This window comes from Euleptes europaea, chromosome 8 (genome assembly GCF_029931775.1).
Source record: "Euleptes europaea isolate rEulEur1 chromosome 8, rEulEur1.hap1, whole genome shotgun sequence".
NCBI classification, from domain to species: domain Eukaryota; kingdom Metazoa; phylum Chordata; class Lepidosauria; order Squamata; family Sphaerodactylidae; genus Euleptes; species Euleptes europaea.
Genome location: NC_079319.1, coordinates 51,561,548 through 51,578,057, shown reverse-complemented (window position 1 = coordinate 51,578,057; position 16,510 = coordinate 51,561,548). Strand labels below are relative to the sequence as shown.

General features: G+C 44.6%; 1 protein-coding gene across 1 annotated transcript in view; it reads right to left on the bottom strand.

Annotated features, from left to right (window-relative positions):
* The window catches only part of OSBPL1A (oxysterol binding protein like 1A), a 95,912-nt gene that overhangs the window by 56,029 nt on the left and 23,373 nt on the right, over positions 1 to 16,510 (bottom strand). Inside the window, exons 4-13 of the mRNA XM_056854213.1 lie at positions 16,429 to 16,503; positions 13,778 to 13,889; positions 12,852 to 12,937; positions 10,696 to 10,840; positions 9,618 to 9,685; positions 9,496 to 9,540; positions 8,743 to 8,816; positions 8,600 to 8,663; positions 6,602 to 6,700; positions 4,930 to 5,055 (exon numbers count right to left, since the gene is read on the bottom strand). Coding sequence (XP_056710191.1) covers positions 4,930 to 5,055; positions 6,602 to 6,700; positions 8,600 to 8,663; positions 8,743 to 8,816; positions 9,496 to 9,540; positions 9,618 to 9,685; positions 10,696 to 10,840; positions 12,852 to 12,937; positions 13,778 to 13,889; positions 16,429 to 16,503 — 894 coding nt within the window. The remainder of the gene's footprint in view (positions 1 to 4,929; positions 5,056 to 6,601; positions 6,701 to 8,599; positions 8,664 to 8,742; positions 8,817 to 9,495; positions 9,541 to 9,617; positions 9,686 to 10,695; positions 10,841 to 12,851; positions 12,938 to 13,777; positions 13,890 to 16,428; positions 16,504 to 16,510) is intronic.

The following is a 16,510-nucleotide window of genomic DNA, read 5'->3' as shown; positions in this document are numbered from 1 at the left end:
GAGACAGAGATCTGTCCCCCTGGAGAAAATGGCCACTTTGACAATTGGACTCTATGGCATCGAAGTCCCTCCCCTCTCCAAACCCCACCCTCCTCAGGCTCCATGCCCAAAATCTCCAGGTATTTCCCAACCTGGAGCTGGCAACCCTACAAGGGAGTGTTATCAGTAATTATAGCCCACTGTACTCATGAATGGAGTTAGCGTAAAAGGAAATACTGATGAATCATCTCAAGAATATATTTAAAACTCTAAAATTATTTTTGGTATTAAAAGTTTAACCTGCCATAAATTATATTTCCCTTTTGCTTCTACAGCATGAATATACATAGGGAAAGTAAAAAAATTTTTTACAAGAATTTAGAAAAATATTTAGTTTTGCATAGTCAATTATTACAAGGATGAAAGGGTCCTTTATAAGTTAATAAAATCATGGGTCAAGACTTGCACATATTTACCATTAATTTATTTCCTCTTTCTTTTACTTGAGATGGGAAAGGTTTCTATCGTTTCAAGCTTTCATGCAATTGGAAAAAAAAAAGTCTAAGAACCTAGCTTTAGAGACAATTACCAGACAAACTCCCTCTCCTGGTTAGAAGCAGGAAAACCCCCCACACATTTACTATCATTCTCTCCGTATTTTCTCTAAACAGAACACTGTTACTGTTAAACACATCCACAGACAGTATAGCATTTTTTTAGTGTAACTAGCTGAAGGAGCACAAAGCACTGAAAGAGATCTAAACATGGAAAAATCTAGACGCTTGTGCAGAAAGCAAATTAAGATATTTGAGATTACATCCTAGAGGCTTTATTCCCCTCTTAAGAGCACTTCTGTGGCCCACAAATTTAATTTAGAATTTAACTAGCCATGACCGGGGTCTGTACTTTAAAGAAGTTTAACACAACCCTCTGCCAAATCAGGTTAGATACAGTGAGGGGAAAAAGTATTTGATCCCCTGCTAAATTTGCCCATTTGCCCTCTGATGAAGAAATGACCAGTCCATAATTTTAATGGTCGGTTTATTGTAACTGTGAGAGACAGAATAACAACAGGAAAACCCCCAGAAACCCAGAAGACAAAAGTCAGAGATTGATGTGCATTATAATGAGTGAAATAAGTATTTGATCCCCTATCAACCAGCCAGGTTAGGGTTAGGGTTCTACTGTCGACAGAAGCAATCAATCCATCAGATTCCAAACTAGCCACCATGACCAAGACCAAAGAGCTGTCCAAGGATGTCAGGGACAAGATGGTAGACCTGCACAAGGCTGGACTGGGCTACAAGACTATTGCCAAGCAGCTTGGTGAGAAGGTGACAACCATAACCCTAACTGTCAACCTCCCTCGGTCTGGGGCTCCATGCAAGATCTCATCTCGTGGAGTTGCAATGATCATGAGAACGGTGATGAAGCAGCCCAGAACTACACAGGGGGAACTTGTCAATGATCTCAGGGCAGCTGGGACCATAGTCACCATGAAAACAGTTGGTAACACACTACGCCGTGAAGGACTGAGATCTTGCAGAGCCCGCAAGGTCCCCTTGCTCAAGACAGCGCATGTACAGGCCCATCTGCAGTTTGCCAATGCACATCTGAATGACCCAGAGGAGAACTGGGTGAAAGTGTTGTGGTCAGATGAAACCAAAATCGAGCTCTTTGGCATCAACTCAGCTCGCCGTGCTTGGAGGAGGAGGAATGCTGCCTATGACCCCAAGAACACCATCCCCACCGTCAAACATGGAGGGGGACATATTCTGCTTTGGGGGTGTTTTTCTGCTAATGGGACAGGACACCTTCACCGCATCGAAGGGACGATGGACGGGACCATGTATCGTCAAATCTTGGGTGAGCACCTCCTTCCCTCAGCCAGGCCATTGAAAATGGGTCAAGGATGGGTATTCCAGCATGACAATGACCCAAAACACACGGCCAAGGCAACAAAGGAGTGGCTCAAGAAGAAGCACATTAAGGTCCTGGAGTGGCCTAGCCAGTCTCCAGACCTTAATCCCATCAAAAATCTGTGGAGGGAGCTGAAGGTTCGAGTAGCTACACATCAGCCTCGAAATCTTACTGACTTGGAGAGGAGCTGCAAAGAGGAGTGGGACAAAATACCTCCTGAGATGTGTGCAAACTTGGTGGCCACCTACAAGAAACGTCTGACCTCTGTAATTGCCAACAAGGGTTTTGCCACCAAGTACTAAGTCATCTTTTGCAAAGGGATCAAATACTTATTTCACTCATTATAATGAACATCAATCTCTGACTTTTGTCTTCTGGGTTTCTGGGGGTTTTCCTGTTGTTATTCTGTCTCTCACAGCTACAATAGACCTACCATTAAAATTATGGACTTGTCATTTCTTCATCAGAGGGCAAACGGGCAAATTCAGCAGGGGATCAAATACTTTTTCCCCTCACTGTAACGGTATCTGGGAAAGAGAGATTTTAACCTGCCTCCCACATTGTTTCCACAGTGTCATCCTCTACCCCCCACCTGGCATTTGCAGATACCAGCTGTGGAAAGGGGACATGATCCATCTAGACCAGGGGTGGGGAACCTTTTTTCCGCCAAGGGCCATTTGGATATTTATAATATCATTTGTGGGCCATACAAAATTATCAGCTTTAAAAATTAGCCTGCTATATTTGGTCAAACATTTAGCCAAGAGGCACGACGGAGACCGCTCAGAGTGTCTGCCACGTAGTTTCTCCACAGCCCAGGCGGGAACGGGTTAACACAGTGCCTTGGGCAGTCCTAGCAGCTCCATAGCTAAGGACTCTTCTGCAAGGGGGGGGGGGGAAAGGTTCCTTTTCTCGGCAAAACAAACTCACATCCGCCTTGAATAGAGGCTATTCCTGTCCGCGGGAGGGGGCGGTTCACCAGTCTTAGATCCTTCTGAGCTAGAGATCTGCCAGGACCCACAAAGGGCCAGACCAAATGATTTCGCGGGCCTTAAAAGCCCCTGGGCCTGACGTTCCCCACCCCTGATCTAGACTGAGACAGAAGCATGATGGGGAAGGGCTCTCTCTCCTAAGGACAGTTCCTAGACCTTTCTTGGTGATGAGCAATGAGGATGATTTAAACTTCAACACACACAGCCACAGAAAATCCTGATCACAGAGACAGCATGGTATAGTGGTTAAGGGACTCTAACCTGGAGAACCAGTTCCAATTCCCCGCTTCTCCATATGAAGCATGCTGGGTGACCTTGAGTCAGTCACAGTTCTCTCAGAACTCTCTCAGCCCATCCGGAGGCAGGCAATGGCAAACCACTTCTGAACGACTCTTGCTTTGAAAACCCTATCAGGTTGCTATAAGTTGGCTGTGACTTGACAGCACACATATGCACACACATATACATATCATCCTACTCTTGCTGGTGGAACTCTATTCATCTTAGAAAACTGGTTGTGTATGGGGATGCCCTGCTGGAGAGGAACTACAGCAAAGGACAGGCTATGTTTGTGAAGAACGGCCCCTGTGATGCCAAGAAGATAACTATCTTTCTATAAACAAGCAGGAACATGAGACTGGAACAGTGGCATTCTGTAAAAGGGTAAACATGGTCTTTTTGTTTTGTTCATGGTGATGACCTGGGCAGAGACTATTTAATCTAGAGTATATGCAGCCTCTCTCTCGTCTTTGGAAGGTGACACTGTTCAACCAGTGAGATACAGATAAAAACAGGCTGTGTGTACAGTTTTACATTTAGGGAGCATGATCAAAGAGCTGTGAGATGACTGAAGGTAAAAACACCTCTAAATATAGTTCCTTTCTGCACTTTTAGTACAGGATCAGTGGCTTTGCTGTTTGGTTTAATAGTCTGTGTTTCCAGCATGCTCTGCCTGTATGTTTGCTTAAAAACATGGCAAAAGTTGCCAATACATTTCCATTGTGCTCTCTCCTATCTAACAGAAATCAGTGTTATTCCTAGACTTCTTAACACTTATAAGTGGAGAACACTTTAATATAATAAAGAGGTAATAAGGTCTAGTATAATACAGCGGTTAGAGTGTTGTACTAGGACTTGGTAGACCCAGATGCAAATTTCCATTCAGCCATAAAGGACATTGAGTAACTTTGGCCCAATCACTCCTTCTCGGTTTAACCTACCTCACTAGATTGTTGTGAAGATAAAATGAAGAAGCGGAGAACCATGCACTGTACCTTAAGCTCCTTGGAGGCAGATCAGGATAAAAAGATGACACACACAACATCCAGACTTGTGCAACCACATAGAGGTGATCCATTTATTTTGCACTGCTGAAGCATCTGACCATTTTAATGGCAGGGCTCCACAAATTTTGGCTAGGCTGTTATTTATTCCTGCTTCTCCTGAATCCTCAGGGAACAAAGCAGCACTTCCCTTTGTGCTGAGGTTTTTCAGACGATCCCAGCAGCACTTGATGGCTGCTGCACATTACAAAAACCTAATGGGAACGGAGAGAAGTTGCTCCTCCTTTTCTCTAAGGGAAAACTGGCAAGAAACGGGGGTGGGGAGGAAGAAGAGAAGCGGGTTCTCTCTTGTGAACGGGCTTTTGCAGAAAGGATCAGCAACACCTTGCTTCTGCCATCTCTGCCTCCAACAAGGGGAAGGAGAAGAAATCTCCCTTCCTCTGCCTCCCTCAAGTTCTCTGTGAAAGAACGGGCAGGCTCCTTCTCCTCTCTTGATGCTTTCTGCAAAAGGGTTACTCATAAGAGGGGAAGCCACCTCTTTTCCTCCATGGAGAATGGTGGGAGGCAAGGAGACATACTCCCTCCCTCTCCCATGAAAAGGGAAAGGCAACTACTGATGACAAGCAAATTAAGGGCATCTTCTTTCAATGGACGGACCCACATAAAGTGGATCATTCTGATACTACTTGTCCTGCAGAGGGCCTGCGAGTTCTACATACCGTGGGAGTAAGGAGACTGCTACTTCTCGTACTTACTTTAAGTGAATCTTGCAATACAGCAGCTGATACTGGATCATCTTCTTCCTCATTGTCACTCCACTGTTCCTGAGTACAGTAGTGTGTACTATATGCTGAATGTTCTTCTATAGCCTGCACCCAGTTCTGGAAAACAAAAAGTGGTCAGAAGGGAAGATAAGAAAACAGACTTCTTTACTACTGTTTAATATCCTGAACATGAACCAGACCTTATGCAGCCTAGGTTTGTGAAGAGTCAAAGAACTGGTTGACCAAAGAGAGCTGGATTTTTCAGGGATGGCTTTGTTTCTAATCTTTAGAAAATCTCTACTGGCTTAGGCCAAAGATCCATCTACTCCAGCCAGGAACCTCATGGAAGCCCTTGGGCAGGAAATGAACAGAACTGCCTCTGCTGCCAGTGTCCCTGAACAACTGGTGTTTGGACTTGCCTTATATCAGAAAATGCAGGTGACTACTAGTCATTAATAAAAACCATCCTCCATGATTTTGTCTATCCCATTTAATCTGGAGAACCAGGTTTGATTCCACGCTCCTCCACATGAGCAGCGGACTCCAGATTAGATTCCCCACTCTTCTGCACGCAGCCTGCTGGGTGACCTTGGGTTAGTCACAATTTTCTCAGAACTCTCTCAGCCTCACCTACCTCACAAGGTGCCTGTTGGGGAGGGGGGAGGGAAGGCAATTGTAAGCCGCTTTGAGACTCCTTTTGGTAGAGAAAAGCAGGGTATAAAAACCAACACTTTATCTTCTTAAACACTGGCCGTTTTTGCTTGGTTATTAGTCACGCAGTCCCAGAGGAACTGCCTTGCAGCTTTTTTTTGTTATTCATGCATTTTACCTCCTTCAGGGGTCACTCCGCAGCCACCCACATTTGCCCAATGGCTTCAGAAACCTCTTGTAAAAAGAATTCAAATTTTGCCTCGACCCCAAAGCGAAGCTAATCAAGCCAATTCCTGTGAATAGTGCTAACTTCGGATTTCTTTCCTCACGCCCATTCCCGCTTGTTCCTCCCCGTTCAAACCCCCTCCCCCTTGAAGGCAATTATGATTTTCAGTAGGGTGTTTTAAGATCTTGGGAGTGGAGCTGGGTGTTTCTCCCCCCCACCCTTGCCTTGCACACAACCTTTCTGGTCAGTTTCAACAGCCACCGTTCTTTAAAGTTTGCCAGCGCTAGACCCCTGCTTTGAGATAGCCAGAAACAAATCAGTGGGAAAGGGGTTCCTTTTCTGTCTCAGGCATAATCCCATACTACAGTTTGGTGCTAGATTAATAAACTTGGGGTGCCTTACGTTTGCACTCTCTCCTTTCTCCACCACAACCCCCCGCCAAATTATACATTTCATGGTTTTGGCGAGCCATAGCTTTGCATTTCATCTGTACTGGCAAACTCTGGGTTTGTGCTTTTCTCCAAGCTAGGCCCGCAATCCACTATTTGTTCCTGCCAGTTCAAATTAAACATCAATCTAAAAAATATGCCAGAAGCCAGGAAATAACCAATTCACTATGGTGTGTAAGGGAAGGAGGGGATGCGAGTCTGAGAGACACACAAAGGCTTGTTCATGTAATGCCAAACCCCCACACTTTGGTGTTACATGTGAACCGACCTATAGATAATGGTTTTGCTCCAGATTTCAGTCTGCAAGTTGCTAAATATTAAATAAATAGAAGCTTACCACTCTTGATTGCTGAGGGTTGGTCTTAGGGACTTTAAAACTGTAAATTGTATTATCAAAGCATTTGACAGAGAATAGGCAACCATCTGCGCTTTTTACCTATGGTAGAAATCAAAGTCAGCACATCTGCAGCTGGGTAATGCTTCATATAAGTTAGATTTGCTGAAATGATCTGAACTGCAGATTTTTAATTCTATGGCTATTTATTCTAACATCCATAACTGTAAGTAAGGATAAAATCACAAAAAAATTACCAAAACATATACAGGAACAAATTTATACAGATTTACCCCAAGAACCTCGAAAGAGCACTTTCTACCTCCTGCCAAAGATACATAAACCTGGCAACCTTGATGTCCCATTGTCTCAAGCATAGGCACCATCGCCTAGGAATATCAGGATATATGGACTCCATCCTGAGACCATACGTCATTAATACCCCCAGCTATGTCTGTAACACCACACACTTCCTAAGGACACTGCACACCATTAACCATCTCCCAGAAAACAGCACTCTAGCCACCATGGATGTTGAGTCTCTATAAACCAACTTCCCCCATGAGGATGGACTACAAGCCATTAGAAACACCATTCCTGACACCACCATATCTTGCCACTGATTCTGCAGGTTTGCTCTCACTCACAACTAATTCAACTTTGGTGAGGACTTATACCTTCAAATCAATGGCACAGCCATGGGCACCCGCATGGCTCCACAATATGCCAACATTTTAATGGCAGATCTAGAGCAGCAATTTCAAAACTCCTACCCATTGGCACCTCTCCTTTGAGATTCATTGCTTTCCCACCCTGGAAAAATAAAACTAACAAATGTGTAGCCTAAGAGACTTTTTCAAAGCTATTAACAAAAAACAACAACAGCATACAAATTGTATGCTGAAGAATGGCTAAACAATTTGTTTAAGCCATTGTGTTGAGTGGGGTTAGGTTAAGAAGCCCCAAGTAGGCTTCTTAAGTTGCTTCCACAGGGCAACAATTTCCTGTTGTCCCGTCATTACACTGAGAATTCAGAGGCAATAGCAGCAGCAATGGAGCATCCTCGGGGGGGGGGGGGGGCTTCTCAGTGATATTCCCTCATGCCTGCCATTTCCTACTCCCTTGCTGAAGTGCTGTTTGCCTGCAAAAAGAAACTGGTAGTAAACATATAGCTATCATGGTCCAACACTATAGCAATATACTTACTACAGGTTGAGTATCCCTTATCCGGACTGCACGGGACCAGAAGTGGTCCATATTTCAGATCTTTCCGTATATTGGAATATTTTAGAATTTTTGCATATACATAATGAGATATCTTGGGGATGGGACCCAAATTCATTTATGGTTTATATACACTTTATACACATAGCCTGCGTGTCATTTTAAACAATATTTTTAATAATTTTGTGTACAGTGAACCACCAGAAAGCAAAGGTTTAACTATCTCACCAGAATACCTGTATCAGCTGTTAAAGAGCAACAACAAACAAACTAACAACAGCAGGCTTTCAGTCTCCACCTACAACGCAGTGTACACTGTAATTTATTTTTTCAGGTGAGAGGAAACATTGAAAGCAGGCAGCACAGATCTGCTTGCATGCTGGCTTGAAGGGTCTGGTTTTTGGATCAGTCTGGATATGGGATGTCTGGATAAGGGATAATCTACCTGTACCAATATTTAAAAGCTTTTCCACTGGTGATGAAAATGGCAGAAGATGTGGGCAAGGAGCTCCAAAGATCTGGACTTGCCCTGTCTACATGGTGGGTGACAAACCCTGCTATGAGTACAATTTTCAGGAAATGCAGTAATATACGGACAAGTGCACAACAATGTTGAGCAAAACAAAAAAAAACCTGCTGCAGTTTGGTGTGTGTTTGGAGAAGGCAGAGCACAACCACAGAGTGGAAGAAACCTTAGAGTTCTACATTTAAGCTCAACCTTTTCATCCATTTTGTTCGTATACATTCACTGATTTCAGAATTCCCAAATCTACTTACTGTGCAAATGGCTTGTGTTAAGTGCTTGCATCCTTGACGGCAGTTACTATTTCCTATATCAACCCTTTAAAAGAGAGAACAAGAAATTAATCATATTAATCAATACCACAGCAATCAAGAATATTGCTTAATTTCGCACTTACTGTTTTTGGTACCAGGAAAGGACTCCATGTTCCAGTACTACCCAATAAGGTTTCCAGCCAAAAAATCTTGAACTCTTTGAACAAAGTAGTAATAGTGAATAATCTTGACATCACATGCTAGCTTTTTATCAAATCAATTTAGTTCATATCATTATGTTTAAACAGGGCTATATGCAGAATAGTTCCCACTCAAAAGTTTAAGAAAAAAATTTATTTCAGGAAAAAATTCTTTCTAAAGGCCACTAGGATAGGAACACATCATTATTATTATATCCACTAGAAATGGGGGAATTTGGTCAGTTCGAGTCCCTTAAGAATTTAAAAGCATCCTTGAGGGAGATTTGGGGAAGGGTGGGTAGATTTCTTAATAGTATGTCTCACTTTACAATTCGTTGTGAGTCCTAAGTATTCCCCCTCTTAGACACTCAACCATAAAGTTTACTACATAAAGGAGCAAGAGAGGCCCACTCATAAACAGTGTAAGATTATCTATATACTTGGGGAATTCCCGAGGTATGCAGGAAAAAAACATTTTCAAAGTAAGATAGCTGTATCCATCCCTCTGCCCCAAACCATAATGAAGACAGAACATGTACACTGCCCTCAACTGATTAAGAACAGGAAGATGGGCTTATTAACTAATTAGATTGGATCAAATGGTTGGTATGATATCTTTTGGGATTTACTGTAGTGAGAAAAAATATTATACTTGAAGCACAATTATGCGAATGAAAACAAGGAGAAGTTAAGCACCTTCCACAGTAGACCTTCATATCGTTTCAGAGGTTTGTTGATCACCTGTAAAAAATTGAGATATTAAAACATAAATCTATCCTCATGGACAGTAGTTTTAATACATGATTTTTTATACCCACCTTCCCAATTCCCCCTCCAAGTATGTGTTTCATTTCTGCTCCTTGAGCCAAATCCAAGGGTGTCTGACCTGTTTAAGAAAGAAGATATATATTTTGGCAGATTTTCATCAGAAATACATACATGAACACATGAACACGTGAACACGTGAAGCTGCCTTATACTGAATCGGACCCTCGGTCCATCAAAGTCAGTATTGTCTACTCAGACCGGCAGCAGCTCTCCGGGGTCTCAGGCAGAGGCCCTTCACATCGCCTACTTGCCTAATCCCTTTAACTGGAGATGCCGGGGATTGAACCTGGGACCTTCTGCAGGCCAAGCAGAGGCTCTACCACCGAGCCACAGCCCCTCCCAAAGATTCAATAATAACAACAACTCCATGCCATCTTACTATTCTGCCCTATATAGCTATAACTTCCCCCACCCATAGGCCTCTCCTACCTAGCTGCAGATCTCCTATAAGCCACACCTCTGGCTATAAACCTCCCATTCGGGCCCTCCTACGATTACGGCCTCCCCATAATACCCTTTCCCATATGCGTGCACCCGGTAGAGCCTCCCCACGCAGCCCACCCACCTACTTAGCGATAATCCACCGGGGAAAGGCGCCAAACAGGAAGGGTTATGGGGACAGAGGAGGGTGCTAACCTTCCCATTCTTTGAAAAGGCGGCGCAATATACGCTTCTGGGCTTGCTTAGAGGCCTACAAGCCGCCCCAGGGCCTTCGACGCCCCCCAGTCAAGCCCCTCCCCCCCAATTAGACCCTCACTGGATCGTGGTGACAACAATAACACAATACATTTTAAGCTGCATAGAGCTGCGTTTGCCTCTTACATCAGCAACCAACAGAGCTGCTCTTTGGTTTGAGTCACTAATGAAACGTCTACTTTGACCTTTCACTAAGATTGCCAACCATCAGGTAGTAGCTGGAGATCTCCTGCTATTACAACTGATCTCCAGGTGACAGAGATCAGTTCCCCTGGAGAAAATGGCCGCTTTGGCAATTGGACTCGATGGCACTAAAGTCCCTCCCCTCCCCAAACCACACTGAACTTAATTAAATTTAGCTGGACTACTTACCATTTTTATTTTTTATTTTGGGGTTCGCTCCAGCTTTGAGTAGCTTCAAAGCACAGTGCTTGTGGGCCCGATACGCTGCACAATGCAGTGGTGTATTTCCCATCGGATCTGTGCAGTTAATGTCAGGAGGCTTTGGCCTGTTTAACTAGACAGTTACAGAAGTTTCATTTATCATGCTTACACACCCCTGCATTTCTCCCTCCCACACCCCGAAATTTCACAGGCAGCCTATTTGAATTATAGAGCAGAGTTCCCTCAAATTATTCTACCTAGCTGGAAACTTTCTTTGCCCCTTCCCTATTTATTTAAATTTAAAGATGAAATTGAACCAGACGTTGCCCTCCACCATGATAACAGTAGCTTGGAGGGAGTGTTTATAGTTTTAACACGCCCCCTCCCCCAGTGCTACTGCCCTGATCTGAACCTATCAGGGGGGTTTTTAATTTAAAAAAATCAGGATATCTGACTATAAATCCCCTATATTCCTCCACAGAGCCCTCACCTTCTCTCTCTTTTTCCCCCAGGTTTTTTCCCCATCTCAATATTTTTTATTTTCCAAGCTTTTCTCCCCTTTGGTTACAAGCATTTATAAACCTTCCATTTTCTTGTATGTGTGTCCCCCTCCCCCAGTTTTCACACTCCCCCTCACACTCCCAAGCTCTCCCCAGTTTTCCATTTTCTCTTTGCACTAATTTCTCCACCCATCATTTTCTTCTTTTTCTCTTTCTTTTCCAGACTTTTCTTCCCCTTCCCATTTTGCTCCTTCCCTTTTTTTGGTCCAGTATTTTTTCCTCCTCTTTTTTCCAGGTATCCCTACCACATTTTCTACTCTTTCTTCACAGCCTTCTCCCTACCTCGTTTCCTCTTCCCCCCCCCCTCTGTTTTCCAGGTTCCACCCTCCATTTTCTAAAATGTGTGTCTTCCGATCTTTTTCTCAACTTTTCCTCACTTTCCACTTTGTGTTCCTCTCTCAACCCAATAATGCTAGGATTGCTTAGGCCAATGCTCTTGTGCCTTAGTTGTTAGGCAACCCTACAGTGGTGACTGATCTTGCAAGATTTCACAAGGTATCAGTTGGTTCTCCACTTGGGGGGGAATTACAACCCCTGATTTTCTTTTTAAACTTTTCACATTTTTCTGCAAGCCCAAGAATTGGCCCCCAAGGTCAGTATGAACATACCCCATCTCTGCATATGGCCTTTATAATATGATTTTTTTTAATCCACTCTTTTGGCCATGTTAAGAATCAGATATAATGTGGGGAACCCCAAAAAACTTTCAGAGGTAATTTCCCCCTGAATCCCCTTTCCCACATTATTTACTCTTTCTCTCCTCCTGGCAGCCCCCATGTACTCTGTCACCTTTTCCTTCTTCTTTCTCTCCTTCCCACTCACCAACCAACCTTTCTTCTATTTGACCCCACAGTCTTCAGCTTTATTATTTACTTCATTTATTCCTTTTCTCGCCAATAGAGACCCAAAGCAGCTTGCATCATTCTTTTCTGATTCATTTTATCCTCACAACAACCTGTGAGGTAGACTAGGCTGAGAGAGAGGGACTGGACAAAGGTCACTCAACAAGCTTCCATGGCAGAGAGGAGATTTGAGCATGGGTTTCTCAGATCATAGTTTGACACTGTAACCGGTATAATCACACTAGCTCTCAGCATTCTCTTCCTTCCATGTCAGACTGTCCCTGGTACTCTCCATGGTAGCATGTTGCCTGGTAGTTGCTGCTAGGTCTGGTCCTAATGAATTCTCCCTCAAGAGCAGGAGGGAAGGGAGCAGGGGTGCACTGAGAAGCCAAAACAACCATGGAAAGGGCCCTCCTCCTGCCTTTTACTGACAGAAACCAAAGCTTGAAGGTTGGCAATAGTGTTGTGGTTGCCTAGCAACCCCCACAACTGCTACTGATATCTCAGAGGGCATCTGTTTCTTAAAGATACAGACCCTGCCTCTATTATTTGGGGGAGGATGGTAACCCCCCCACTCCCATGTATTTTTTCATTCTGGGTTGGTTTTTTTTTTTTTTGCAAACTTGGGGCTTTTCTCCAGTGTGTATAAAGATCTGTTTTGTCTGTTTATGGTACCAGTCTCTGGATTTAAGTAACCACACACCAGGCCATGTTGAAAATGAGATATACTGATGATGCATACCATTTCTGTCAGCTTTCCAGTTTCACCTTCTCTTGCAGCTCCTAGGAGGACTTCCTCGCATTTTCTTTCTTGGGTCCTTTCCACAGCTGATTCCAAAATACAAACATTTGATCAAAACAATATTCCTCAAAATAAAGTGTTCCCTTCGGCATCAGACTCTAATAAAACAGTGACATCTCGTGGGGTTTCCCCCAGACCAGCAAGGAAAGACATAACAGTATTTACCTTCCCTATGACTGGCATTTGAACTTTCAGAATAACATAGGCCAAGACTTGGTGATAGAATACATGCCTTACATCTGTAAGGCTCCAGATTCAGTACCCACTTATAGAATCTTACTTAACAGAGCTGGGAGAAGCCCTCTGCCAATATCATAGTGCCCCTTTGGTTGTGTGGATAGGCAACCTGCACCAGACATGTTTTCATGTCCGTTAAGATTACTCTGTCAGTCACAATGTTGCACTTGCTTTCTTTCTAGCAAAGCCATCCAATTATATCACTTTGCACGGGAAGTTTTAAGGATGTTGAATCAAAAATTAAGGCTTGCTCAACTCAAAGCAGCAGGACCATGGATCCACTTCAAGGTACATCCACATAATGACCATCTAGTGTGCAGAGATTTACCATGCAGAACAGCCCTTGCTAAACATTATTCTCATACAATGAACTTCATACAACAAAGTATTTTCTGGAGTTACATGGACAATCTTGAGCTAGTCCTCATGCCAACTAGTGCAGACGGTTTCAAGTACAGTGCTCATTACTGGCAAGAAGAAATCATCGCAGCCATTTACTTAAGGGAATGAGAGCTCACCACTTTTTATACTAAACAATGGGACTGAGCCAGAAACCACCCCTGCAAGGCACCTTTCCTAGACTTCCAGTCCCAACAATCCAAAGTTCATACACTGCACAGAACTGATACCTTCAAGCATCTCTCGTATTTCTTTGTTATGTGTAACATCTTTCGCTGTTTGCCCATTCCCATTAACAATGGAAGTATCAGCTCCATATTCCAAAAGCAGCATAGCCACCTCCTGAAAGAGAAATTTAGTACCATTATAGGTTGTCGCTACTCTGAAACAGAGATCCGTTTTGTTTTCATTCAGTTTAAGCTTTCCTTTGCAACGTGTATCTTGGAAATGAATGCCTCGTAAAGATTAACCAGAACCCTTTTTTTTTTTTACAGGGAATCTCACAGCAGAATAATTTATACATGCAATCATCAAATGATATCTGCAGTGACTAAGAATGAATCACAGGAACAACTGCATACCTCTGAAACAAGCCTTCTTCCCAAAAAAATTAAGTGATATTGCTAAAAGTAAACGTATGCAGAGTTTACATTACATGTACAAGGGTCTAGAGAAAGCCAACCATGTATTCACACTAAATACCAATACTCTTCTTCATATTTTTATGGGTAACAGGTTTTCACACCTCGCAATATTTTAAATATAATATACATTATTAATGAACCTATTTATACATACACATCTCTCAGGTACACACAAATAAGGTTCATAAATATATTTTTTTTTGCTTTTCCAAAAGAAATATCCTGAAATATTACAATAATAAAATCACTATAAAATTACATTACAAACCATTAAAACACATCTTACTGAAGACATCTTTGGGCCAGCTCACAGAGGACTTCTCTTATACACAAGAAGCCGGAACTCTCCTTAGTCATGTACGGGCCCTACTAATGTGCAGGAAATCTCAGATCTTATACAGATACTGTTAGGTGCTTTTCATAGTTGTGGAACACTTTTTTCTGTTGCTACAATTTAGATATTACCAGGAGTATCCGATTACCACATTGGCCACACTAATGTTTGCCTACACAGAGTTGTTTCCAGAGACGAGGAGGGCTGCTTGGATGTAGGAGAGTCTTGAGTAAAATAGCTTGTGAATCCATATACATAGTACAGGAAGCCTGATCACTGAATGGAATCGTTACACTTTTTAAAAAACTAAGTACCGTATATACTCGCGTATAAGCCGAGTTTTTCAGCCCAAAAAAAGGGCTGAAAAAGCCAGCCTCGGCTTATACGCGGGTCAATACGGTAGAGGGGGGAGGGGGGAACTTACCGCCGTCATCGCTGCCGGGCCCGCGCAACTTTCCCTGGCCGGCAGGAGCCTTCCTGGGCTGGCAGGAGGCCCCTCCAGGGCGCGCCGCCACCCCCGCCACCCCCGGGCCGCTTCCTCTGGCCGGCAGGAGCCTTCCTCCGGCCGGCAGGAGGCCCCTCCAGACCGCGCCGCTGCCCCCGCCACACCCGGGCTGCTTCCTCCGGCCGGCAGGAGCCTTCCTGGGCCAGCAGGAGGCCCCTCCAGGGCGCGCCGCCGCCCCCGCCACACCCGGGCCACTTCCTCCGGCCAGCAGGAGCCTTCCTGCGGCCAGCAGGAGCCTTCCTGGGCCGGCAGGAGGCCCCTCCAGGCCGTGCCGCTGCCCCCGCCACCCCTGGGCTGCTTCCTTCGGCTGGCAGGAGCCTTCCTGCGGACGGCAGGAGGCCCCTCCAGGCCGCGCCTCCGCCCCCGCCACACCCGGGCCGCTTCCTCCGGCCGGCAGGAACGTTTCTGGGCCGGCAGGAGGCCGTGCCGCCGCCGCACCCGCACGGCTTCCTCCGGCCGGCAGCGGCCTGGGGGGGCCTGCTGCAGGTGCAGGAAGGCCGCGCCACCGCCGCCGATTCGCCTCCTCTCCCGGTGAGTAGGGGGTTCAGGGGCTCTTCCCCCTCCCCCCCCTTGGATGGCACTGTGGTTGGGGTGGGTTGGGGTGGGTCGGGAGGACCCGGGAGGCCGGCGGGAGGGCGACCTGGGGCAGGGGCCCTGCGCTCTAAAACGGCGGCCGCCATTTTAGAGCGCAGCATTGCCGGTAAAGGGAATTTCTTATTGACCCTCGGCTTATACGCGGGTCAATAAGAAATTCCCTTTTCTGGCCTCAAATTTGGGGTGTCAGCTTATACTCGGGTCGGCTTATACCCAAGTATATATGGTAAGTTGGAAGCTCCTCTATTTGTTCTGGGAACATTTGTACTAGCAATGGACAGTGTGTGCCTGTACCATGTTTTCTACCGTCATCAAGAATAGCAAGAGGAGTTGGTGCCACATATATGTCACTCTGTGTCACTGACTGACCAATTAGTTAGCAATGTACGTCATGGCTTCTTTATATGAAAGATCGTATCTCATTAGAGAGAGATCAACTTTCTCTCTCTTATGATGTGCCACATTCCAGCTGTTGTTTCAGTGCTCTAACATTAACAGAACTTTCCCCCCCTTTAGCGCACATCCACAGTTACCAAATGTTTGGATAAGTTTTTGGAGCAGAGGCATTTTTTCGGGCCCTGCACAGCTTCAGAGACTTTACCTTCTCAGGGAAATGTCTCGAGACATCTCTTTCTCCCTTCTTTGGGCATGTCAAATCAGTGTTCATAGTTGGGCATTTGCACACACACTAGCTTAAGAATGTCACTGTTTCGGAGGCATTGCTGTACTTGTTCTATATGATTAAAGAAACATGGTGCTACTCCTAGTAAATCGTATAAACTCAACACAACACACTTATGTTACCTTGCGTCCAGTGAAAGCTGCACGATGCAGTGGAGTGTCTCCCATGTCATTTAGCACGTTTACTTCAGCACCAGCCTATAAA